Source organism: Cebus imitator, unplaced genomic scaffold (genome assembly GCF_001604975.1).
Source record: "Cebus imitator isolate Cc_AM_T3 unplaced genomic scaffold, Cebus_imitator-1.0 Scaffold62, whole genome shotgun sequence".
Lineage (NCBI taxonomy): Eukaryota > Metazoa > Chordata > Mammalia > Primates > Cebidae > Cebus > Cebus imitator.
Window position 1 is genome coordinate 2,238,439 of NW_016107377.1, and position 26,441 is coordinate 2,264,879.

General features: G+C 38.8%; 1 protein-coding gene across 5 annotated transcripts in view; it reads right to left on the bottom strand.

The window, feature by feature from the left end:
* Nucleotides 1-26,441, bottom strand: part of RABGAP1L (RAB GTPase activating protein 1 like) — a 741,733-nt gene that overhangs the window by 148,555 nt on the left and 566,737 nt on the right. For all 5 annotated transcript variants that reach the window (XM_017529899.2, XM_037739060.1, XM_017529901.2 and 2 more), the window contains one exon: nt 24,653-24,781. In XM_017529899.2, coding sequence (XP_017385388.1) covers nt 24,653-24,781 — 129 coding nt within the window. The remainder of the gene's footprint in view (nt 1-24,652; nt 24,782-26,441) is intronic.

Sequence of the window (26,441 nt, forward strand, 5' to 3'; positions counted from 1 at the left end):
ACTCCATTGCCCAAGCCGGAATGTAATGGCTCAATCTCAGCTCACTGCAGCCTCTGTCTCCCGGGTTCAAGCTATTCTCCTGCCTCAGCCTCCCAAGTAGCTGGGATTACAGGTGCCAGCCACCACACCCAGCTAATTTCTTTTTTTTTGTATTTTTAGTAGAGATGGAGTTTCAAGCTCCTGACCTTGGGTGATCCTCCCGTCTCGGTCTCCCAGAGTGTTGGGATTACAGGTGTGAGCCACCGTGCCTGGCCCCCTGCTGCTTCTTTATACCCTAGGAAGGCCAAGAAAGCTCCTGCTGCCAAATCCTATCCCATAATCTAAATTGGGCATTATTGGTTTTGCCCCCTAGAAAGTTCTGCCAGCTTTGTGTGAGATCGATAGCTGTGGGCATTTTTAACTGCATTTATCATTCTTCATCACATTTTGTAGTCTGGGGTTGCACATGTATCTTTTTTTGAAGATAGGGGTTCAAGTTTCCACCATTTTGTTCTCTTAGTGCAGCTGGATAATTTGTAAGGAAGAAGGAAAATAATGCTGTAATCTTTGTTCCGTCATTTTAAAATCAGAATCTAGAATTTATCTTTTGCCAATTCTCCTCTTCTATCCCATATTCTTTGTCATGCTTTCTGGCCAAAGGCTATGCTGTTCTGTGCTCTGCAGATGTTCTAGATAACAGTATGTTCTGGTCCTTAGTCCCCTAAATGAGAATGGCCTATCTAATATAGTATAATTGTTAAGCTTTCCTCAGTCCTGATGACCAACATTATGCATATACTATCTGGTTCCTTGAAATTCCTCCCATCGTTTTTTGGGTGTTCTATACTGTCTATATCTACCTCTCCCAGAAGTTTCTGGAAATCCAACTCTTGTCTCTAACCTGTGTCTCTCTCTTCAGTTCAGTTTAGTCTGCCTGAAAAAATATTTTTACCAGGCAGTTCAAAGCTGCTACTAAACCTTAAGACAGAACCATAGCTGGGCCATATTACATACTCAATAGTATTTCACCTATTATATACAAAGCCTTCTCCTGGGAATTGGTGAGAGATACCAAGATAAGTGCTTCAGGAACTGATAATCTACTAGGGGAGAAAGAAAAAATATTGTTCTAAAGCTGTTTTGCTAAATGCACATTTCTGTGTGGTCTCCTCAGTGGCAACATGTGTTATTCGTGTTAGCCATCTTTCTCTGAGCCCTCCCTATAATGCATCACCTATCTTAAACAATTAGGGTTATATACATTGCTTTTTCTTATTCAAGGTCAGTATGTTCTTGGGTGGCCACAAAGCTGTTACTGTTCATTGGTCCCTGCCTTGGCAACAAAGCCAAAATAAAAACATTAAACTCATGGAGTAGTCGTGTAAATTAGGATCCTCTGACTACAAAGAATAAAGACTCACTAAAGTTGTCTCAAGTATCTGTGTGTGGATGTGTATGTGAGAGGGGTAACTGGAAACAGTTATTGTAAGGTTTCACATGAAAATAAGGAACAGAGGTATGTTGTGTGGCTAGGCCTTATGGAAGCTCATGGAAAGTCGTTTAACCAGGTCTCATGAGAGTACAGGAACATAGATGGAGAATTTCAAGTTGTAATTTCAAGTTGTTCAGAATCCAGTAGATAAGTAATGATGTAGATAGTTATTTATCCCTTTGGCAGCAATAATTTGTTGACCATCCTCTTCCCATACAGATACAATTTAAATATTTGTATGTACCCTCACCCCCACCAACACACACACACACACACACACACACACACACACGTAAAAAAGTTCATGACCTAGCTCCTACTTGTCACTCTTGCTTATTCATGGCTTCTGCTGACTCATGTCATTTTTGTCTGTCCTTTTTTTTTTTTTTCTGGTTAAGCAATTGGTGTTGGCTATCAAATAATGCTATTTCAAATTAAACATTTCCTAAGAGAGAACATCTGATCAGTCCACTATATCACTATCATCAGTTAGATAAAACACGTGTACTAGGTCATTAAATCTGTCAGCCTTCAAGCTACCTGACTGCTTTAGGTCCCATTTTCTGAGATGTAGTCAAGATGGTAAAGTCATGCAATATGGCCACCTATGTGTATCTGCCTAGAGTTGGCATCCTTAGCAAGAGGCTACAGGTAAGACCTCTTAGAAAAGGACTCTTGGAGGCTGGGTCACACCTGTAATCCTAGCACTTTGGGAGGCCAAGGCAAGCGTATTACCTGAGGTCAAGAGTTCAAGAACAGCCTGACCAACATAGTGAAACCCTGTCTCTACTAAAAATACAAAATTAGCCAGGCATGGTGGCACATGCCTGTAGTCCCAGCTACTTGGGAGGCCAAGGCAGGAGAATCGCTTGAACCTGGGAGATGAAGGTTGCAGTGAGCTGACATCGCTCCATTGCACTCCAGTCTGGGCAACAAGAGTGAAACTCCATCTTAAAAAAGAAAAGAAAAGAAAGGACTCTGGTTATACAGAGACTTCTAGATTAGGCCTATCCAATATAGTATAATAGTTAAGCTTTCCTCAGTTTCGATGACCAACATTATGCATGTTATCCTAAGTACTCTATGATTAGCAAGAAACATTAGTCTTCTGAAACAGATTTGCCCATTTTACTGCATTTTAAGTATTTCTTTTATACTTACATGTAATCACTGCCAAGATAAATGTCCATATGCTATACCACCAAAGGCATGAGAACTTAGCCTGGCCAGCTAGAAACTTTTTGGAAAGAATTATATCAAATAGCTACTACTGCTAGTTTATAAAGATACCATACATTCACTAGGGTCAAACTCTAGCATACCTAGAATAAATTAGGGCTTACTTATAATTACATTTCTGCCACCTAAGACCACACAGACAAAAGCTTTTTTATTTCACTTTTGACAATTCAGAACTGAATTCAGTTCTGCTTATCACAATCCCTATGGGAATAGGTTTTATTATCGTCCTATAAAATAGGAAAGAAAATAATTCTAGATGCCAATAATGCCATCATTCTAGATTAGGGGTATACTAGATTAAGAGAATAGACTCCTATTGTTTTAGAATTTCAGCCAGGACACAGCTGTAAACTTCAGCCTGGCCTGGCATCTGAACTGAGACAATAAATGCCATATTTGGCATAGCATTTGTTTGCCCAAATCTAACCATATGCCACTGGAATTGAAGAAGAGACAATTCTCCACAGGGCCAGAATGTACTCCTTTAAAGCTCCCCTGGGGGAATGCTCTTCCACCTGTCCCTGTGTGTGAGATTTGCCCAATTCTTGCAAAATTATGAACTCTACCAATCATAAAATAATCTGGTAATTTTTTAGAGTACACACGTTGAGGATATATTCATCAAAGGTGACATAAACTTAAGTGAGATCCTTACACAATAAACATCATAATGAGAAGATTTTCATAAAAATATTTTCAATTTCCAGGTAATGACCTGTAACTTATGGACATATTACTGATGTGGTTAAAAAGAAATTCTTTATAGTGAATAATACAGAAAATTCATTCTATAAGGAGCATTATTTTATTTTCTTTTATAGAGTTTCGCTCTTGTTGCCTGGGCTGGAGTGCAATGGCATGATCTTGGCTGACTGTAACCTCCACCTCCTGGGTTCAAGCCATTCTCCTAACTCAGCTCCCCAAGTAGCTAGAATTACAGCCATGCACAACCACACCCAGCTAATTTTTGTATTTTTTGTAGAGACGGGGTTTTACCATGTTGGCCAAGCTGGTCTCAAACTCCTGATCTCAGGTGATATGCCCGCCTTGGCCTCCCAAAGTGCTGGGAATACAGGCATGAGCCACCGTGCCCAGCCTGGAACATTATTCTTATTAGTCAGATACATACCATACTACATTTAGCATTCATTTGGTTTTCATCCAAAGAGTTACAGAGCGCTTATAGCATCATTTTGCCAGAAATCATGCTGGGTATTCAGCATATGGAACTGAATTTACCTCATAACTTCCCTCAAGAGGAGGAGCCGTGAAGCCAACAATGCAAAAAGTCTGAGAAGTAAATTAAAAAGAACAATGTCAGCATATGTCTAAATGGTGAATCCACTGGCCAAAGATACAGAGGGCATGTTCCGGCTTCAGCATGTCCTATCAGAGATATGTCACACTTTGCATATTTTCCTTTTTTTTTTTTTTTTTTTTTAGACGGAGTTTCACTCTTGTTACCCAGGCTAGAGTGCAATGGCACGATCTCGGCTCACCGCAACCTCCGCCTCCTGGGTTCAGGCAATTCTCCTGCCTCAGCCTCCTGAGTAGCTGGGATTACAGGCATGCACCACCATGCCCAGCTAATTTTTTGTATTTGAAGTAGATACGGGGTTTCACCATGTTGACCAGGATGGTCTCGATCTCTTGACCTCGTGATCCACCCGCCTCGGCCTCCCAAAGTGCTGGGATTACAGGCTTGAGCCACCGCGCCCGGCCCACTTTGCATATTTTCCAAAAGTGTTTACTACAAGAGAAACTGTGAAATCTATTATTGTATGTACAAAGGAAGAAAACATATTTCTCAACTTTGATTTATGATTATTTTGTATCCCAGTGTATAAACTTGATTATTAAACTGGGCAAGAAGAGAGAGATCAAGATTGTCAAGTCTCTGTTTTACAAGGAGGGTGCTATTAGCAGGTGGAAAGAAATGGCAATAAAAGAATATGTCTTTTTTTTTTTTTTTTTAATGAGACAAAGTCTCACTCTGTCACCCAGGCTAGAGTGCAGTGGTACAATCTTGGCTCACTGCCACATCTACCTTACAGGTTCAAGTGATTCTTGTGCCTCAGCCTCCTGAGTAGCTAGGATTACAGGTGCCCGCCACCATGCCCTGCTAATTTTTGTATTCCTAGTAGAGATGGGGTTTCACCGTGTTGGCCAGGCTGGTCTCAGACTCCTGGCCTCAGGTGATCTACCTGCCTCGGCTTCCCAAAGTGCTGGGATTACAGGCATGAGCCACTGCACCCGGCCAAGAATATATCTTTGAAATGAATTACTGAGTCAGAGAGAGGGAGAGAGAAAAGGAGGGTTATCTTGAATGGAGCACAGAAAGAAATTATATCCTTCAACTCCTCTCTCATGCCTCAAGCATGTTAACTTCCCTCACTCCCTGTACAAAACTCCCAACATCCTAATCTACTCAAATTGCCTGGTCATGTATGACAGAAAACACATACTGAAAACAAAGAGAGAGAAAGATATGAATGGGAATAAAATTATGTTCTTGATACCACCTTGAAAGAAAATTAACATATTTTAATGCATGCTAGCTGCTGAAGCAGTTTAATTACAAAATCTGAATGATTTAAAATAGTAGTTTATTTTTTTGTTCATGCAAAATTCAGATGGCAGAAAAGCAGGCATGGGGATTCTGAACTATGCAGTCAATTTAGGAATTTCAACTGATGGTGATTCTGTCACCCTCAACATGTGGCTTCCAAGGTCACTTTGGGTGCCAATATCAGTTGACACAAGGGACAGACAGCATGAAAGCTGTATAAGGAAATTTAAAAAAAAAATCAGACCAAAGGAAGAAATGTCCATCACTTTCATCCTTATTCCTTGGCCCAGTCTCAGTCACATGCCTAGACTAAATATGAATTTTAATTTCACTTTTGACAATTCAGAACTGATTTTAGGTTTGTTCATCACAATCCCTATGAGAACAGATTTTATCATCATCTTATAAAACAGAAAAGAAAGTAATTTTAGAAGCCAGAGGAGGCTGGGAAATACAATCCAGCTGCGTCAGCAGAAAGAAAAGAAAACAGATTTGGTGAACAGTTAGCCAATCTCTGCCACAGTGTCTTTCTCCGAATATTTTACTTTATCTGCAGATTCATCCAGCTCTTGTGTCTTAGGAATGTGAGTTTAAATAAATGATGTATTTATTACAATGAAATTCTACTACTTAAAAAATTTGCCTCTCAGTGAAATTTACTACAAATTGGATTGCCTGTAAAAGGTAAATTTTCATTATCGTTACATCCTGGCTTGTTCAATTATGAGTTCAACTAAATAAAAATATTTTAAAACCTCTTTAGCTCTATTATACCAAAGAGTGGTACTATCTCCATTAGCATTCTTAACTTATCAAACTTTGTATTTCTAAAGCTGAACTCTTGATCATTCCCCTCTCCAAATTTCTTCCTGACTTTCTCAGCTCAGAAAAAGACTTCTGGACAAGCAGCTTTTCAAGTCAGGTGCTTAGGAATAATCCTTTATATTTTACTTGCTCTCAAGTCTTTCATCTAATTTATCAGCAGACTAGATACACTTTACTTTCAAAATGTACCTTGAATCCATTTATTTCTTCCAGTTTCCTTTAATCCAAGTCAGGTCTCCCTCTCACCTGGATTACTGCTGGAGTGTCCTCCCTACTTCCATCCTTAGAGAGGAACCCTTCAAAAGATTTGCATTGTACTTAGGATAAAATTCAAAATCTTAACCAAGTCCTTTGAGGACCTGCATGATTCTGGTCCCTGGCTTCATCTCCAACCTCATTTCCCAGCACTTATTTTGTTCTATGTGTATCAGCCTTTTCTTTTTCTGAAAAAGGCAAAATACCTTTCTTACCTATTGATAAAGAAAGGGTAAGAAAATATCTTTCTCACCTATTGAAGAAATATAGTATTTCTTGTCTTGCAATATAGTATTACAATATAGTATTTCTTGTCTAAAGAGTTTTATATTTTTCTTTTTATGATGAAATGTATTTGCATATAAAAATATAATTGATGTATATGGCTCCCACCCATTCAAGCACTAAGGCCAAGACAGGCAATTATCTCAACTTCCCACATGTCTGTGGGAAGAACAGGTTTATGAAGGGGATGGGCTTTCTTCTCCTAGTTTACCTATTGACCGAGAAGTCTTTTAGGGTCCTGGCTTTGCCTTTTGTCTCCTGCATGAGGTCTATGAAAGACCACAGTTTTGGTCACCAGGGATTGGCAAATGGCCAGAGAAAAAAACGCAGGTTTAGAATTTACACTTCCATATCAGGATTCAGGCTTTCTCATAATTTCTGGCTTCCAAAAATTTTTCCTTATATTACTACTAAGCTCCACATTAAAAATTTTTAATTATTTTATGCAGAACTTATATTGACATCTAGTCTACTATTTTTCCAGAAATAAAAGTTCCTTTAAAAGCATACCTAACTATTCCTCTTCAGCTGGTTAGCTCCTATTAGTCTGTTAGAGCCTTAACTTCAAATGTTACTCCCTTAGAAAAGTTCTCCCTGATCGTCATTCCTCAATCTAAGTTAGCTTCCTATTATTTTCTATCTTACAACAACTTTCTGTCTTCTTTTGTAACATTTATCACAAGTTGGGATTATATATTATTTTTGTGTTATCTTGTCCCTTTCATTACCCTGAAGGCTTCAGGAGGATAGGAATATTTTCTGTCGTGATCATTACTGAATGGAATGCCTACTGCAGTACTAAGACCTAGTTGGGTACACAAGTGGTAAAGACTACGTAAAAGAATGAGTGGATGCAATGTAAATGATCATACTGCATTAGAGTAGTTTTAAACTCTGTGACTGGGCTGGGCACGATGGCTCATGCCTGTAATGCTAGCACTTTGGGAGGCTGGGGCAGGTGGATCACTTGAGCCCAGGAGTGAGAACAGCCTGGACAACATGACAAAACCCTGTCTCGACTATATATACACACACATACACAAATTAGCTGGTTGTGGTGGTGGCACGAGCCTGTAGTCCCATACACACACACACACACACACACACACACACACACACACACACACACAAATTAGCTGGTTGTGGTGGCACGCGCCTGCAGACCCAGCTACTCCAGTAGCTGTGATCAGGGAGGGAGGATCTCTTGAACCCAGGAGGTTGAGGCTGCAGTGATCTGTGATCACACCACTGCACTCCAGCCTTGTTGACAGAGTGACACCCTGTCTCAAAAAATAAAAATAAATACTTTCTGTGACTGATAAATACCGGCAATAATAAACAACTTTTAAATTTTGACTGCCTTCAAAAACTATGCAGCAAAGTGTAAGATTAGTACAAAAAGAGTGAGTAAAAGAGAGGTAGTAAAGCAAAGACTCTGGAACCGTACTGCCTGGATTCAAAATTTGCCTTTGTCACTTATTAGCCTAGTAGCCTTCATTAGGGACGTACCCATTCTAGGCCTGTTTTCTGATCTATAAAGCCGGTTCAATAAGAGTATTTACTTCATGTTGTTGTGATGATTAAATGATAAACATGCCAGGCATACAAGGAAGCAGGATATAATTGCTATGGTGGTTGCTATCATTACAAAGTTATTGTTAACCAACACACTGCTTTCAGACAAAAACGGCAAATGGTGTAGAATCAAAAGGGAAAAATATGTAGGAGTGGCAAGCTAGAGAAAGGAATCTGGGGTTGCAGATGTGCCAGCAAGAGTCACGAACACACAGAGACATCCAGGAGGAAGGCAGCTGGTAGTGGCTGTGGGGGTGCCCACTGTCTGCACACAGATGTAACTGACATAAAGGTTGGGGGAGAAGGGGCTGCTGGAGGGAGCCTAAGTGGGGTCTGCCTGTGATCTCCTTTTGCCACATGCTCATAGCACTTGGTTCCTAAGATCCATCACCAACTCTCTGTGGGGAAGGATGTCTTCAGATCTGTTTGTGGGCTCAGTTCATCCAGAATAGTGGGGAACATCAGCAAAAGAGACAAAATTAAGTTGTGCACCTTTTGACAGCAGCAGGTATCTCTGGGCATTAAAGGCAAGTTTTGTCTGATGTAGTAGTTTTCCTGACAAATGCAGTACTCTACTCACAGATCTTCTTTTTGTTTTTTCCTTTTTTGAAATGGAGTCTCGCTCTGTCACCCAGGCTGGAGTGCAGTGGTGCAATATAAGCTCACTACAACCTTGGCCTCCTGGGTTCAAGCGATTCTCCTGCCTCAGCCTCCTGAGTAGCTGGGATTACAGGCGCACACCAACACGCCCAGCTAATTTTTGTATTTTAGTAGACAGGGGGTTTCACCATGATGGCCAGGCTGGTCTTGAACTCCTGGCTTCAGGTGATCCATCCACCTTGGTCTCCCAAAGTGCTAGAATTATAGGCGTGAGCCACCGCGCCTGGTGTGGATCTTATTTTTCAAAAGACAAAATAGCAGATCTTTCCAATTTTCTTTTGTATTCTTTCTTTTTCCCACTGCATTTTCCTCCAAATATTGAGAATAAATTACATAATCTCCCCTCTTGTTCTTACTCCCAACTCCACTCTCCTGCCCTAGGTCCTAGTCAATCTAAAGTCAAGTCTCTAGAATTTGGATCTTGTGATATTTCACTGACTATATAGGTCTAATTATTTTATAAGGAACCAAGTTGTACCCTTTTATCTAGATATAAAGCTAGTTCTTTTTTAGTCACCTTGTGACCATCTACCCATGAACCTCCATGAAAAATTTATGTTAAGATGAGTCTAAATATATTATCCATAGAAAGGTAATAAAATCTGAGTAGAGATACTCTGATTACAAGGAGCATCTAACCTATGATACTGATTGTATCATACATCAGAAAAGTGAGTTTCCAGAGTTCAGAGGAGGCTCAAACATTTTTAAGATGTCTATCTCATGGTTATTAATAATGTATAGAATATCTGAAGAAATTTTCAATTTTGTTTATTTTATTTTATTTTGACAAGACTTGATATCTTTCGGTTGTGCTGTGTATAATCTATCGAACAATGCTGACTCTAAAGAGAATGGTTTAGACAACATAAATCAATGAGGGAGGGGAATACATTTGCCAAAATGAACATGAGCACTTTCTTAAGAAAACAGCACATGAGAATACTGCAATCAAAGACTAAGAGAGTAATCTGAATCTCCCAAAATACCTATATTCTTAGCCAAGATAGAGTAGCAGCTGACCTTTAAATTCACATATTCCAATTTAAATAGGAAATTAAGGTTGAATATTACAATAGGTTTTTCAGGATAAATCTTGCCCATTTTTTCCTGAGGATGAGTCCACCTTGTTTTAAAGAAAGGACAACTGGAAATTCTTTCTCTGACATTGACCAATTGAAAATATGAGAGAACCAAATGGAAGCTTTCCATATAATACCAACCTAACTATTCAGTGTTTTGCTATAGACAGACTCTTTGATGGGACCCGGTTAATCTGTTCTTGTTTTAGTTCATCTCAGCAGTAGTCACTTTAGCCCAACAGTGTGAATTCTGGGATAATTTTAGCCTGTAATCCCAGCTAATTGGGAGGCTGAGGCAGGAGGATCGCTTGAACCTGGGAGGTGGAGGTTGTGGCGAGCTGAGATCACGCCATTGTACTCTAGCCTGGGCAACAAGAGTGAAAGTCTGTCTCAAAAAAAATAAAAAGCAAAATTCAGACAGATTTCACTTTTTATTTCATTTTTCTATTGGAATAAACCTGGAATACCACTAGTGTAACACTTGAGGATTTTCTGGTTTATTACCAGAAATATTTTCAGGGAAAATGCAAAGCCTAATATTCTTCATCTTTTATAAGATTTTGTCACCTCAATAAATATAAATAAATAGTAGATGGGCTTCTTTGATTCATCTACTATGCTGGGTGTTGATCAGGCATCAGGGAGGGGCAAGGAAGAGTCACAGGCTTGAGGACTTCACAATGAGAGAAACTGGAGTAATAGCGACTAGCTTGGTTGTACACTAATTATAGACTGCATTGTGCTACATTTCTTATTTATACTATCCTATTTGTAATCTTGATAGCAATCCTATTTCATAGAAAATATTATCTCCATTTTATAGAAGAGATAACTGAGGTACAATAAATATAAGTAACTTGCCAGAGATCAAACAGCTATTAAGTGGAAAAGCCTAAATTTAAACTCCACAGCTTCAAAAAACCACATTCTTAACGCCAACAGTGGTGCTCTGGTGTAGAAATAGCCAGAGTCAGAATGAATAACAGCCTAGGTTCCCAGAGTGGGTGATGTTTGACCTGGGTCCTAAAAGGTAAATAGGAGTTTGCTTGACTGCATGGTTACAAAAAGGAATTAATTTAGCCAATGCTTCACATGTATGTTTAATTTAATTAATTCTTACAGCATCTCTGTGCAGTAGGTATTAGCTTTGTTTCGTGATGAGGAAACTCATATTCAAGGAGATTAAGTAACTTTCTCAGAATCACTCAGTCAGTAAGAACTAGAGCCAGGGTTCAAACCTAGGCTTGTCCACCTCCAAAGCCTCTGCCTTCTCCAGGCACTCCACAGACAGAAAGCAACCTAGGCAGAAGAAACAGGATGTGAGAAGGCCATGGCAGATTGGCATGAGTGAAAGGGAAGTGTGCCCACCTGAGGTGTGTGGGATTGTCTTGCAGGTAGCAGGGAGCTGCAGTGTTCTCTGAGGAGTGTTAAAATGTGGCTGGTTTTCTAGACAGGCAACTCAAATGGTAGTATGTGGAGGAAACTAGAGGGAACAGAAACTAAAGCCAGAGAGACCAGTTATGAGACAGTGATAGCAGTCCAGACAAGCAATGTCAGGAACTTGAAACTAGAAATTCTGATGGCTCTAAGAAGATCCTACTATGTCAGACAGTCTTCAAAATGTTTCCTTCTCAGAAGCAATGTCTGCCATCTGGCTTTTTAAACAATGGCATCCTAAAATTTGGTCAAAATTTAAGGATAAAAGTTTTTATGTAAATAATTCTAGAAAGTAAACAAAGTCCCTGTGTCCTATACAGTATTCAATACATGTTGTTGCTTAAAATACTCTGTTATAATACAGTATAGACTTTCTTCTACCATTGGACATTGTGAAAAGATACAACTTATTTACTTGCATTGCAATTCACTGCCTCTCTTTTAGGAAAAGAGAGAATGAGGGAGGTTGTGGTTTCCGTAAGATAGGATACAATATAAAGGCAAGATTATAAGAAAGTTAAATGCAACAAGACCACACTAGAACAGGGTATATAAGGTAAGTCTGAACTTCTAACAAGCTAACATGCATGCCAGAGAAAATTCCTTGCCAACCAAGTGGGCTGATAGAAGTGGAGGGTGGAGCTGTAAAAAAAAATAGGATCTTTTTCTGAAGTCACTTCAAGTGCAAAAAAGAAAAAGAAAAAAATGGGATCTTTTAGATCATCTGAGAGTTTAGGAGAAAATGGGCGATGTTGGGTATGCTGACAAAAATAGGAAACTGTCATGTGTTATAAGATACTGGAGGTATAGCTCAGAGCTGCCAAGCAAGATTCACGTTCAGAAGAGAATGTTTTCAGAGAAATTGAGAAGAAATGTGCACTCAGTTACTATGAGAACAACACTGTTATGGGCTGAACTGTGTGCCCCCCAAATTAATATGTTGAAATTCTAACTCCTAGTACCTTTATCTCTATTTGGAGATAAAGCCTTTCTTTAAAGAGACAATTAAATTAAAATGGATCCTTAGAATGGGCCTTAATCCAATAGGACTGGTGTCCTTCTAAAAAGAGATTAGAGCCAAGCACAGTGGTACATGTCTATAGTCCTTGCTACTCAGGTCGTTTGAGCTCAGGAGTTCAAGATTGCCATGATCAATGATCATACCTGTGACTAGCCACGGCATTCCACCCTGGGCAACACAGTGAGACCCCATCTCTTAAAAAAGAAAGAGAGATTAGGACACAAATAATACAGATAGAGGAATAATCATGTGAAAATACAATGAGAAGGTGACCATGGAAGCCAAAAAGAGAGGACTCAGGAGAAACCAACCCTGCCAACATCTTGATATTGGATTTTTAACCTTCAGAACTGTGAGAAAGTAAATTTCTCGGATGCCTCCCAGGTTCAAGTGATTCTCCCGCCTCAGCCTCCCAAATAGCTGGGATTACAGGCATGTGCCACCACACCCAGTTAATTACGTATTTTTAGTAAAGACAGGGTTTTGCTATTTTGGCCACGGTGGTCTCAAACTCCTAGTCTCAAGTGATCCACCCACCTTGGCCTCCCAAAGTGCTGGGATTACAGGTATGAGCCACCATGCTTGGCTATACCCTCGATTTTAAAATAAAAGTTGAACAAAAATTCCTTCCGGTGTGTAATTATTTTGTTACGGCAGTCCTAGAAAATGAATACAGATGTGAAACAGCAGACAAAATAAACAGAAACGAAAGCATGGCCTCTTCAGGAACCAACTTGGTAAGAAACTTCAGCTAAAACTTTTCAGGATTAAAGTAGCAAGAGTTAGTAGGAACTACAGACACTACGGGTTAGGGATAACAGGGAATAAGGCAGTGCCTGGAAAGGCCATCACATTGATAAATCTGTTGAACCTGTGCCACAATGAGTATGTGACACTTCTCCTAACCTAAACTACTATTGGATCACTATGTTTTAACACCTCTTTATATTATTTGTACTCCAAGATTCCCTCACGTTATAAAAATCAAAAAAGCAAAACCAATAATGAGTATTTAAAATATTAACGACGTATACAGTAATGATTTAGGTAGGAAGTGCCTCAGCCTGAGAAAAAAGGCAAAAGACTAGATGCTCTGGATAAAAGAAATAGCTCTCAGGGCCAGATACAGCAGCTCACACCTGTAATCCCAGTACTTTGGGAGGCCAAGGAGGGCGGATCACTTGAGGTGAGGAGTTCGAGACCAGCCTGACCAACATGGAGAAACCCTGTCTCTACTAAAAATACAAAATTAGCTGGGCATGGTGGTACATGCCTGTAATCCCAGCTAACTAGGAGGCTGAGGCAAAAGAATCGCATGAACCCAGGAGGTGGAGGTTGCAGTAAGCCAAGGTGGCACCGTTGCACTCCAGCTTGGGCAACAAGAACACAATTTTGTCTCAAAACAAACACAAAACAAAACAAACATGAAATAGCTTTCTCCTCTCACAGGCTGAAGTAACAAAATCCCAACCAAAGGGTTTGGCAATGAGAAAAGACTGCCCTTTTAATCATACCTATTACCTTACAGCAAGGAATGTAATTTCCTCCTTAGTAGTTTGTTTGTCTTTAAGTGAAACTTCAGAAGGCTTGAGAAACAGCAGTTGGAGGTATGTGAACAACACTTGAAATTTTTCACTTCTTTTTGGTTGCTATGGTCATTTACATGTAGCTTCCACCATTTAAAAATTTTTTTTTTTTTTTTTAATGAACAGTAGCAGAGAGGAGGAGAGAAAAAGGCCCAAGAGTAAAATAAGTAGTTTACCTAGAATATTAATTAAATTTAGTTATTTGCAAGGTAAATGGATCTGAGTTAGAGAAACAAAAATATGAATAACTCAATAAACCTAATGTAATTATATTTTATATTCCCCAGAGTAGAGGCATCGGTATCTGAAACAGTTGTCCTTTAAGTGTTTAGAATACTAGACGCTCAGGATCCAATGGCCCAACCTTCCAAATGTAACCTATTTGAAACACCTAGGACATTTAAATTTATGTATTTATTTATTTAGAGACAGAGTCTCACTCTGTTACCCAGGCTGGAGTGCAGTGAGGCGATTTCAGCTCATGCAACCTCCCCGTCTTGGGTTCAAGTGACTCTCCTGCCTCAGCCTCCCAAGTACCCTCCCAAGTGCCACCACACCCAGCTAATTTTTATGTTTTTGTTTTCGTTTTTGAGATGGAGTTTTATTCTTGTTGCCTGGCTGGAGTGAAGTGCTGTGATTTGGCCCATTGCAACCTCCAACCCCTGGGTTGAACCGATTCTCCTGCCTCAGACTCCTGAGTAGCTGGGATTACAGGCATGCACCATCATGTCCGGTTAATTTTTATATTTTTAGTAGACACAGGGTTTTGCCATGTTGTCCAGGCTGGTCTCGAACTCCTGACCTCATGTGATCTGCCCGCCTGGCCTCCCAAAGTACTGGGATTACAGGCACAAGCCACTGAGTCTGGCCTAATTTTTTGTATTTTTAGTAGAGACAGGGTTTCACCATGTTGGTCAGGCTGGCTTCAAACTCCTGACCTCAAGTGATCCGCCTGCCTTGGCCTCCCAAAGTATTGGGATTATAGGCATGAGCCACACGCCCAGTCAATTTCTAATTTATTTTTTACTGATATACAATAATTGTACATATTAATGGGGTACATATGATATTTTGCTTCACAAATGCAATGTGTAATGATTACATCAGAGTACTTAGGATATCAGTTACCTCAACATGTATCAATTCTTTGTGTTGGGAACATTTTGAATCTTCTGTTTTGAAGTACACAATAAATTATTGTTAACTGTTGTCACCCTGATGTGCTATTGAATACTAGAACTTATTCCTTCTATCAGACTGTATGTTTGTGTACCCATTAACCAAACTCTCTTCATTTATTTTTATTGCTGCCTAAAAGAATGAAATTAAATTATTTCCAGGGAGAAGCAACAAGGACACAGAAGAATGTCTTATTTCTTCTGTAAATCAGATCCCCAAACATAAACCATGAACACACTTTAAATATAATTTTCATGTGAATTCAATGATAATAAATAAAATAATTCAAAGAAATGTGAAATCACGGTAAATGGTTGTGGGAAAATTACTGATTACTAATGTTCTCAACAGTGAAGACAAGTTCTAACGTTATTGGCCAACTCTAATAAATATAAATCACAACTAATGGATAAAAAGTAATTGGCAAATCACTTCAGAAAGGCAAACAAAATATGGTAACTCCTATTTAAGAGCATAACCATTAGGTTTTGATCCATTAGAAGACTGCTGGGTGTGAATTAGGTGCAGCGAAAAAAGAATACTTAAAAGTTTTTGAAGAAAAAGAAACTACTAGGTGAGATAGCAATTCTGATGTACTTTTTTGTTGTTAACTATGTGTGAAATGCACATAGTTCCAATTTTGGAACGTCTATAAAGGCATAATGCTCTACTCTTATAGTATACTATTTCTTTTTCTAATAAAAAAGTTGCCCAAATATAAATCAATTTTTACATCCATTAGTTTACTCAAGTTAATTTTAAAATGCATGCACAGCTTTTTTTTAAATGAACTGCCAGAAAATGACTAGTAGAAGTAGGTTTAGGGTAGAAATAAAATGGCAGAAGCAAATAAAGGAAACAAATGTGTTCCAGCTCAGGGGTCCCTAACCCCCAGGCAGTAGACCAGTACTGATCACTAGGAACCAGGCCAAACAGAAGGAGGTACTTGGCAGGCGAGCAAGTATTACCCCCTGAGCTCCGTCTCCTGTCTGATCAGCAGTAGCATTAGATTCTCTTAGGAGCCAGAACCCTCTTGTGAACTGCACATGCAAAGGATCTAGGCTGTACTCCTTGAGAATCTAATGCCTTCTTCCCTCACCACGGAAAAATTGTCTTCCTTGAAATGGATCCCTGGTGCCCAAAAGGTTGGGAACCACTCTTCTAGCTGATTAGGAAGGATCACCAAAGTTGAGTTTTTTTAAATGTGGAAGGTGCCTGATATCTAAGCATCTGGAGCTCTGATCTGTTTCCTCTGCCTGTCATCAACTGTTTCAGAGCAGGTCCAACATTAACATGTTCCCTGCTCACTGGGAATAAAACAAAACAATACCCCAATCTAAGGTGCACTGAGGACTAAGAGTGTTAATAGAAGTCTCAAACAGTGGCAAATGCTTTGATACAGAAACCACTTCATTATCCATTTGTTAATTATCACATCTCTGTATCCTATAACATGATAACATTTCTCCAGCAGAAGATTATGACACTTTAAACCTAACAACTCAACTATGGTTGTCAACATATAGAGGTCTTTACAGGAAAGAAATACAAGATGTGGTTTCATCAAAAGTGAATCTTTTCAACGGTGTACATAAAAGCACACATTTTAGATCCATGAAGTTGACAAAAGCTTCTAAGGACTTCAATGCTAATTCAAAGAAAGCCTCTATTTCAGAGAGTACATTCTTGTTCACATACAGCAACAATAGCCAGTAATAAACAGCAAACAGCATGAAGAAATTAGAGGTAAATTGCTTTTAATGCAACTGTTCTTTACAGTTTTGCTCTTCTGTGAAAGTTATTTTCAAAAACATTCAAATCCAGTTATGAATATGGAGATCTTAGAAGAAAAAAAAATAAATTCTAGATAAAGGAATCCACTACTGTCATTAAAAACATGATTTATGAGGGGTAAGATCAAATGGCATTTGCAACTTTGGGTGAGTAGAAAATAGTCCAGCATAATATCTAGGTAATTGAGCTGGAGCAGAGCTTAGAATTTTCTGAGGCAAGTAGGTAATAAGCAACATATTCTCAGTTGTAGCTACCTCTCTAGCATGGCGTAGGAAGACAATTTTGATGTGTGAGAAGATGCCAGGTTGGGATTCTGTTTTTTTATGGTTTGTTTTTTTTTTTTTTTTTTTTGAGACAGACTCTTGCCCTGTCACCAGGCGCCAGACTAGAGTGCAGTGGTGCAATCTCGACTCACTGCAACCTCCGCCTCCCGGGTTCAAGCAATTCTCCTGCCTCCGCCTTCCAAGTAGCTGGGACTACAGGCACGTACCACCAAGCCCAGCTAATTTTTGAATTTTTTAGTAGAGGGGGGGTTTCAACATGTTGGCCAGGATGGTTCGATCTCTTGACCTCGTGATCCACCCGCCTCGGCCTCCCAAAGTGCTGGGATTACAGGCATGATCCACCGCGCCTGGCCTCTCCACTTACTCACCTGCTATTTATTCCTTGAATCATTGGCTTTTATTTGTCATAACTCCACTGAAACCACTCTCATTAAGACCATCAAGGACCATTATATATTGCACAATGGCTACTTTTCACTTCTCAGTACCTTGTACGTGACCTTTAGGTACCACTGACACTTGTCAACTCCTTCCTTTATGAAAACAAACACCTTTTCCCTTAGTGTTCACATTCATACTCTTCTGGGTTTCTTCCTGCCGTCTTAGTTTCACCAGCTTCTATTCTCCTGTCTGTATTTTACATGTGAATGCACCTAACCTCCACCCTTCTCTTTGCTCATTGTATATGCTCCTCTATGAGAATTCACCCACTCCCATGGTTTTGACGCTGATGACTCCCAAATGCCGACTTTTAGCTCAGATCTCACTTCAGTATCCACCTGCCCATTAGATATTTATATCTACTTGGGCATGAGTTGTGGATATGTACTGCAAACTTAACATATTCAAAACTTAACTCATTATCTTTAGTGCTTATAATAATTTGTTCTCTTATTTGTTTCCTTTCTCAGTGAGATTTCTACCAAGTTGCTTCAGTAAGAATCCTAAGTGCCATCACTGGCTCTCTCTTTTTTTTTTTTTTTTTCTTTTAAAGATGGGGTTTCACCATGTTGGTCAGGCTGGTCTTGAACTCCCTACCTCAGGCAATCCACCCACCTTGGCCTCCACAGTGCTTGGATTCTCTGCCTTAATGCTCACATTTAATCACTAAAATCTGTTAATTTTATGTCTTCAATGTCTCTGGAATTCATCTATAATTTCTTCAGCCAATTACAAAAACTCTGGTCTCTTCTCACCTAGATGACCAAAACAGCTCCTGAAATGGTCTGTCACCAATACAGAATCTTAACCCTTTCAATCCATTCCCATAAAGCAACCAGAATGACCTTCCTAACAATAATCTGATAATTTATGTCTCCTATTTTAAATCCTTCAGTGCTTATCACTACCCTCAGGATAAAATCCAAAATGCTTGCCATGGTTCACAAGGCTCTGCACAAGCTATCTGGCTCCTCGACCTCTCTAGTCTTTTCTCTGTCTACTCCCCTCACTCCCACCCCCTCCTTGCATCCTACTCTCCAGTCATGACCTGCAGTCAGGTCTTGGGCAATTCCATATTTTCTTACCTATGGGCTTCTGCATGTTTTCTGCATGAAACATCCTTCTCTCCCTCTCTTGCTACACTTCTTAACTCCTAATAGTCTTTCAAATTTCATTTTAACTCTTACTTCCTCTGAAAAGTCCTCTTGGCATAGTTCCTGGAACATAACAGGCACTTAATAAATAACTTTTCTTTCCTAATTCTCTTCATTTAGGTTAATGTTAGATTTTGCATTTTAATTTTGCTCAAATTACTTTACTAATAAAATACAAGTGAAATAAACTAACATATTTTTAAATGCTCTATTAAATAGCTCTACCAACAGAAAATTTTGGATGATGTGCTTCTGAACTTTGCTACTACTGAAGTCCATTGTAAGTATGGCACTTGGAACATTATTCCAAATAAAAGCCAACTTAAAAAAAAACTTTTTTCTTAACCTTTGGAGAATAATTCTCAGGAGAAGTCTGCATGGCCATGGAGCTAAGCTACACACCTATTTGAACTTTAAGGAGGCATAAAATATTGACTCATAAACAACCATCAAATACCTGACAGTTTTTGACCAATAGAAACGGTCATTTCATCAATTTAACCTGATACAATATAAATGATATTGAATTAAAATATGTAGAAAAACAGGTAATCAGATCAAGAATTATAAAGATTATGTATATATGCACTTAACATATATATAGGTATCCCATTTATATCTTCTAACAGTCTATAGAAATATCAATTTGCTTAACAACTTTAAGGTTGTCCTACAGTACAGAAGCTAACTTGTTTTGAGTAACTGAATTCCCTTTAAGAATTCAATTAAAGGTATATATTATGAGGTCAGATGTGGTGACTCACACCTGTAATCCCACTACTTTGGGAGGCCGAGGCGGGCAGATCACCTGAGGTTGGGAGTTCAACACTAGGCTGACCAACATGGAGAAACCCCCTGTCTCTACTAAAAATACAAACTTAGCCGGTCATGGCGGCGGATGCCTGTAACCCCAGCTACTTGGGAGGCTGAGGCAGAAGAATTGCTTGAACCCGGGAGGCAGAGGTTGCGGTAAGCCAAGATCACACCATTGCACTCCAGCCTGGGCAACAAGAGTGAAACTCTATCTCAAGAAAAAAAAAGCTATCTATTATGTTACCAAGAAAAACAAAATGTTCATATGTTCATACAAAAAAATTCAAATTTCTGGCAATTTAGAGTCTCTGAGGCCAAAATCCAAATTTAAGAAGCTTTGCAATGGCAGAATTTTTAACTATAAGACAAAAATCAAATTATGATATTCAATAAAAACTGACTCCTTGGGAAAGTACAGAATATTCATACTAGGCACTTTAAGCATCTTTTACTTAGGTCTTGATTTCAATATTAAAAGCAACCAAATGACTATTCAAAGTAAAGCCTGATGGGTCAACATGTTTTCTGATTTTAGCCTAGTTGAAACCATAGGAACAGGAGGGTGTTAGAATAATTTAGAATCTCATTAGTTAAATTACCAGTTTAGAAGCTATTGAAAATATTCCTAATATTTAATGTCATAATAAGTTTTAGAAAAATAAAATTATTTATCCAATCCAATGTGTTTTATTAACAAATCTTGTTGGTACACTCACAGAAATAAACCACATACAGAGCTAACAAGTTATTTTTTGCCTGCAACTGTTGCATCTATTTTAAAAACAGTTTTCAGTTTTACTGAAATACTGGTCACAGTTCCTTAAAATTAAAGGAAAGTGATTATTTTGGGGGGTAATTAAATGGAAACATATCCATTCAAAAAAGATACAACTATATAGAACACCAACTTTGAAAATAACTTTAAAATGTTAAAAACTTGATCACTTTTGGCAGAAATTCTCTCTTTAATCTTAAACAGTCTATGGATAAGGAATTAAACTTTCTTGCCTACTCCATGCCTGCAGTCACCTTTGTCCATGAATGCTTTGTCTAACACATAAGCCTCAGTATAAGTCCATCGTCTCCTAAAATTTCCAACTGCCAGCACAAGCCACTATAATAATGGCATGATGACTCACATCCCTACCCACACATGCACTTCCATTGTTTATTGTAAAACCTCATCATCCACAGCCTCTCGTGGGTTATGGTAGATCAGAATGGGGAATGGGGAGGCAGTAGGAACAGTGGGATAGGTCTTAGTTTTTTTTTAGAACTACAAGCTACTGTAAAATCGATTTAGTGGGTTATGATGACCCTTTCCATTTGGGGATTTTCTTGGGATGCAGGGAGAGGTTTAAAATAGAATAACAGAACACAATACAATAGGCTGGGTAATGGTGGCTCGCGCCTATAATCTCAACACTTTGGGAGTCTGAGGCAGGCACATCACTTGAGGTTAGGAGTTTGAGATCAGCATTGCCAACATGGTGAAACCCTGTCTCTACTATAAATACAAAAATTAGCCTGGCATGGTGGCGCATGCCTGTAGTCCCAGCTACTTGGGAGGCTGAGGCAGGAGAATTGCTTGAACCTGGGAGATTGCAGCGAGCAGAGATTGTACCACCGTACTCTGGCCTGGACGACAGAGTGAGATTCCATCTCAAAAAAAACCCACAAAACACACAATACAACAGAACAAAAAAACATCAGAGTGCTCCAGTGTAAGGGTAAGTATCTCTTCAGTTATGTATGTATAGAAGCATGTATGTATAGTCATGGTTTTGACATAAAAGCAACCAAAATGTAGGTCTTGTTTAAAAACAATTTTAGAACTTTGGGTTGGAGACCTACATTCTAGTCCAAGCACAATCCCATCCCCATACTGGACTACTTATGTCTTCCTTCTTTCAGTTTCATCTCACATCCGCCTCACAATCATTCACTCTACAATTATATGTTATAAATGAAAGGGTGTCCTGTAGATGCTGTCTTAAATATCTAAGAAAAAGGTACTCTCCCTAGATAATGCAAAGAAAACCCCACAAGAAACTTTTAAAACTTTAAAAATTATTATTAAAAATTTTAACCTGGTTATTGAGGACTACATGATTAGGTAAGCAAAAAAAAAATTTTTTTTAATTATTGAAACCTTATTAAAAGCTTTAAAAATATTCATATTTACCTATTCATGTCCAAAAAATTTATTCCAGTTGTACCCAGCACTTCTCTTCCAGGAACAGCCCATTTGGATTATATTTTGAACTTGTTTTCTAACACTTTATGTTTCTCCAGCTCTCAGATCCCATGTTTCTGGACTGACAACTAGCCACCTCCAGTGACTTCATAAATTATACTGGAGAAAAAAATTTTTCCCTACACATTTAATATTTTATCTTAAAGGATTCCTACAGCATTGACCCAATTTACAATACTTCCCTTGGCATGTCCAGAACAATCAATTGGCTGAAGCCTACCTTTCAAAATTACCACCCACAAAATTCAGTGAAAGGCACCATGCCCACTAGAATATACTTTCAAAGTTACAAATAAATGTGGCTTAGACTTTGGCCAAATAAAACAATCAGTCATGAAGGCTTTAAAGAGTTTGCATTTCAGAATGAAAACTTCAGAAGTCCATCTTTCTTATGATAGCTTTGGAAAATGATCTCTTAGAATATAATGCTCACTTGAAAGAAAAAATAATCTTTTTCTGCCCAGTTACTTACTTTCAAAGTTGAACTGTACTTTTTAACATTTATAATTTGCTTTAAAACAGGTTAAAATTCGAAACAATTGTGTTATACACAAAAATGTCACAGTAGCTGTGGTGCCTAAAAGAAGTCCATGTCAAAGTACCTTTTAAGTAACATGCTTAATAAGCTGATGGCAACTCTTATCTCCTAGCTGCTCAGTTCAAAATCTGTGCAATCATTTTCACTCTTTCTTCTCACACTCACATTTAATATATCATGAAATCTTATTGGTTCTCTTTCAAAATATACCCAGGTTCCAACCAGCTCCATCTCTACTCTATCTCCATCTCTTTCTCTACTGCTGTCACCTGGTTCAGTCTATCACCATCTCTGAAGAGGATTACTCCAAAATCTCTCGTCTGATGTCCCTACTTCTTTTACCTTCCTATGGTTGTTTTCAACAAAATAGTCATTGTGATCCTCTAAAAACCTCAGACAGATCATATCACTTTTCCACTAAAAACCCAGCAAGAGCTCCCTGTTTCACTCAAAGTAAAGCCTAAATGCTTACAAGAGCCTACGTTTTCTGGCTCTTTGTGAGCATTCCTGCTACTCCCATTTCATTCACTTCACTCCAGCTGCACTGGCCTTCTTCCTGTTCCTCAAACCTACCCAGGCATGAGCCAGTCTCTGGGCCTCAACTGGCTATTACCGCTGCCTAGAAAGCTTTTTCCCGGGACATCTCCACAACTAATCTCTCATCTCCTTCACGGACTCAGTGGGGTCCACACTGACTATCTTAATAATAACCCTAACCTTTGCTCCCCCACCAATCCAATCTCCCTTTATCTTCCCCTACTTTTTCTTTTTTCCCTAGCTGTTTATCGCCTTCTAACATATTAAATAAAGAATTTATTATGTTGCTTATTGTCTGTTTCCTTCTGCAAGAATGTAAAGTCCCTAAGACCAGAATCTCTGTTTAGGAAAACAATTTATGTTTATATTATGGTTAGATAAAAAGATCCCCTGGAGGCCGGGCGCGGTGGCTCAAGCCTGTAATCCCAGCACTGTGGGAGGCCAAAGCGGGTGGATCACGAGGTCAAGAGATCGAGACCATCCTGGTCAACATGGTGAAACCCCGTCTCTACTAAAAATACAAAAAAATTAGCTGGGCATGGTGGCGCATGCCTGTAATCCCAGTGACTCAGGAGGCTGGGGCAGGAGAATTGCCTGAACCCGTGAGGCGGAGGTTGCGGTGAGCCGAGATCGCCGCGCCACTGCACTCCAGCCTGGGTAACAAGAGCGAAACTCCGCCTCAAAAAAAAAAAAAAAAAAAAAAAAAGATTCCCTGGTACATTCCAGAGGTATAAGAATTAACATCAGTCAATTGGTTCCAAATATTTTAAGAGTGCTCTCTCATCTTAATACCACAACTTTCTGGAAAGAGTTTCCAATTTCAAATTGATTTATAAATTTTGTTTAGTTTTACCAGACATGTGACATGGACCAGTGTATCACAGATGTTTGGCATGTGTGGGATAGGAATGGGCAGATCAAGACTCAAACTTTCCAAGTCCCTTAGAGAAATGAAAGCACTGCCTAAGCAAGCTTTTCTTGCTTTGTCCTAAATAATCTTAAAACAGATGGCCAAAAGCTAAATACTAAGTCTGCTTCCATGGAAACCACTATCACAGCAGCCCACTCTAGGGGCCCACCTATGAGATAAATGTTTGTCTTCCTATTGTTATAATCTGAGCCTGCCAACTTTCCGTCTAAGTCCCACAAGAAGGTACAGCTACTTTATACATATCAGCCTGACAAAAATGTCTGGGAGAAACCAGTTCATACACAATCTAACCTTAAACACAATCAAATCCTGTAACATATAAAAAAACATTTTACATAATTTGCCATATTAATTTTTTTTTTTTTTTTTTTTGAGACAGTCTTGCTCTGTTGCCTAGGCTGCCATGCAATGGCATGGTCTCAGCTCTGCAACGTCTGTCTCCCAGGTTCAAGAGATTCTCATCCCTCAGCCTCTGGAGTAGCTGGGATTACAGGCATGCGCCACCATGCCCAGCTAATTTTTTGTATTTTTAGGAGAGACAGGGTTTTACCATGTTGGTCAGGCTAGTCTTGAATTCCTGACCCTGTGATCCACCAGCCTTGGCCAATTTGCCAGGATTACAGGATTACAGGCATGAGCCACCGCGCCCAGCCAATTTGCCATATTATACTGCATTTATATTTTACCTTTATGATATAAAAACTCATGTGTCTTACTTTAATATTGCAAGCCTGCTCCATCAGTCTTCTTGCATTTTCCTCTGCCCTGTATCTCTTTGGAAGCTGAACTCTAAAGAACTTTAAAGCGCCTTCAAAATCAGCCTGCAGAAGGTCTTCCTTTGAGGTCTGCAAAATAATCATCAAGAATCATCATTACATCTTAGCCTGCTTTCAGGACAAATACATTACAAAAAAACTTTATATTTTCCTGAATATACTTTTATAGCTAAGATCTAAGTTCGTTCCAAACATTTTAAGAAGATATTTCTGACATTTCAATATCTAGACAATATTGTTGTAAGCTGAAATAAATCACCATAAATCACAGAAGCAATCTAAGAGTTAATTAACAAACTAACATATTGAATTTATATTACCTGAAAATTAGAAAGGTCGTTTTTGGCAAAGTTGCCAAGCTATAGCTCTGAGAAAATAATAAGGCCAAAAAGGAAAAGAAATTGAACTCTAGGACTAATCTGTGACTTCAGCTCAATGAACATTTTAAGGATATTACTGCAAAGCTGGCTGAGGACATAGAAAATGCAATCAAAATACATCAGAGTTACACAATAAACATCTAATGGGAAGATGGCTTTTCAACTAATGACAGCAGCAGTTCAAGTGAAAAGGATAAGAAATTGATCCCATACCTTGAAGAATGCTATGAAAAAGTAAATGAAACAAACCACCTAACTACTGACTTCTTATGAAAACTATTGTTTACCAAATTTAGTTCTTCAAAAAATAAAAAACCACTTGGAAATAAATATATCTGTGCATAGAAGAAAAGACTAAAGAGAAAATAAAATATTTATCTGTATAGCAAAATCATGGGTTTCTATTTATTTTTTTACTTTTTTTGAGACAGGGTCTCCCTCTGTTGCCCAGGCTGGGGTGCATAGTGCAATCATGGCTCCCTGCAACCTCAACCTCCCAGGATCAAGTGATCCTCCCACCTTAGCCTCCTGAGTAGATGGGACTATAGGCATATATCACCATGCCCAGCTACTTACAAAATTTTTTTTTAATAGAGATAGGGGTCTCACTCTGTTGCCCAAGCTGATAACTCCTGGGCTCAGGCCATCTTCCCACCTCAGCCTCCCAAAGTGCTGGGATTACAGGTGTGGCACAGGTTATTTTTTTCATTATATTTTGTTTTACTTTCTGTATAATGTTTTTGTAATAAGAAAGACAATAAATATTTTAATAAACAGCTATAAAGAACTTTGGCAAATACTGTGATACATATTATAGATTAAGATAGATGAGTACACAGAAGTAAGCCGAAAAGAAATTAGATGTTTTACAGTTAGTACTTAATAGTCAAAAGCTTCAACAATTAAAAAAAGAAAAAAGGCACCCAGAAATCACATAACTATATGCTGTGTCAAAATATTACTGTATTTAAATGTAAATGTAAATGTAAAGCTGATTAACTCTAAAGACTGCATTGAAAAAGTATGCAGGAAGCCAGAGAAATTCCTGCTTGTAACAGGGTCTGAGTTTTTGTCATCACCACCCCGGTCCAAGTCATTATCATGACTAGCAAGACATGTAGTCCAATCCTAGCAGCTTCTTGTAATCTAGATTTTAGCTCAAATGCAAGATCTGAGACCTTCTCTGAGCACTTAAATTCTTCCTCCCAGTCCATTCCCCACCAATTCACTTTCCAATTTTACATCTGTTCTCCTTCTTCCCCTCTTTGTATGTCTTTTTCACTGCTACATCCACAGCAACAAGACCAATGCCCCAGAATACAGGTGGTATTCAATTTTTTTTTTTTTTT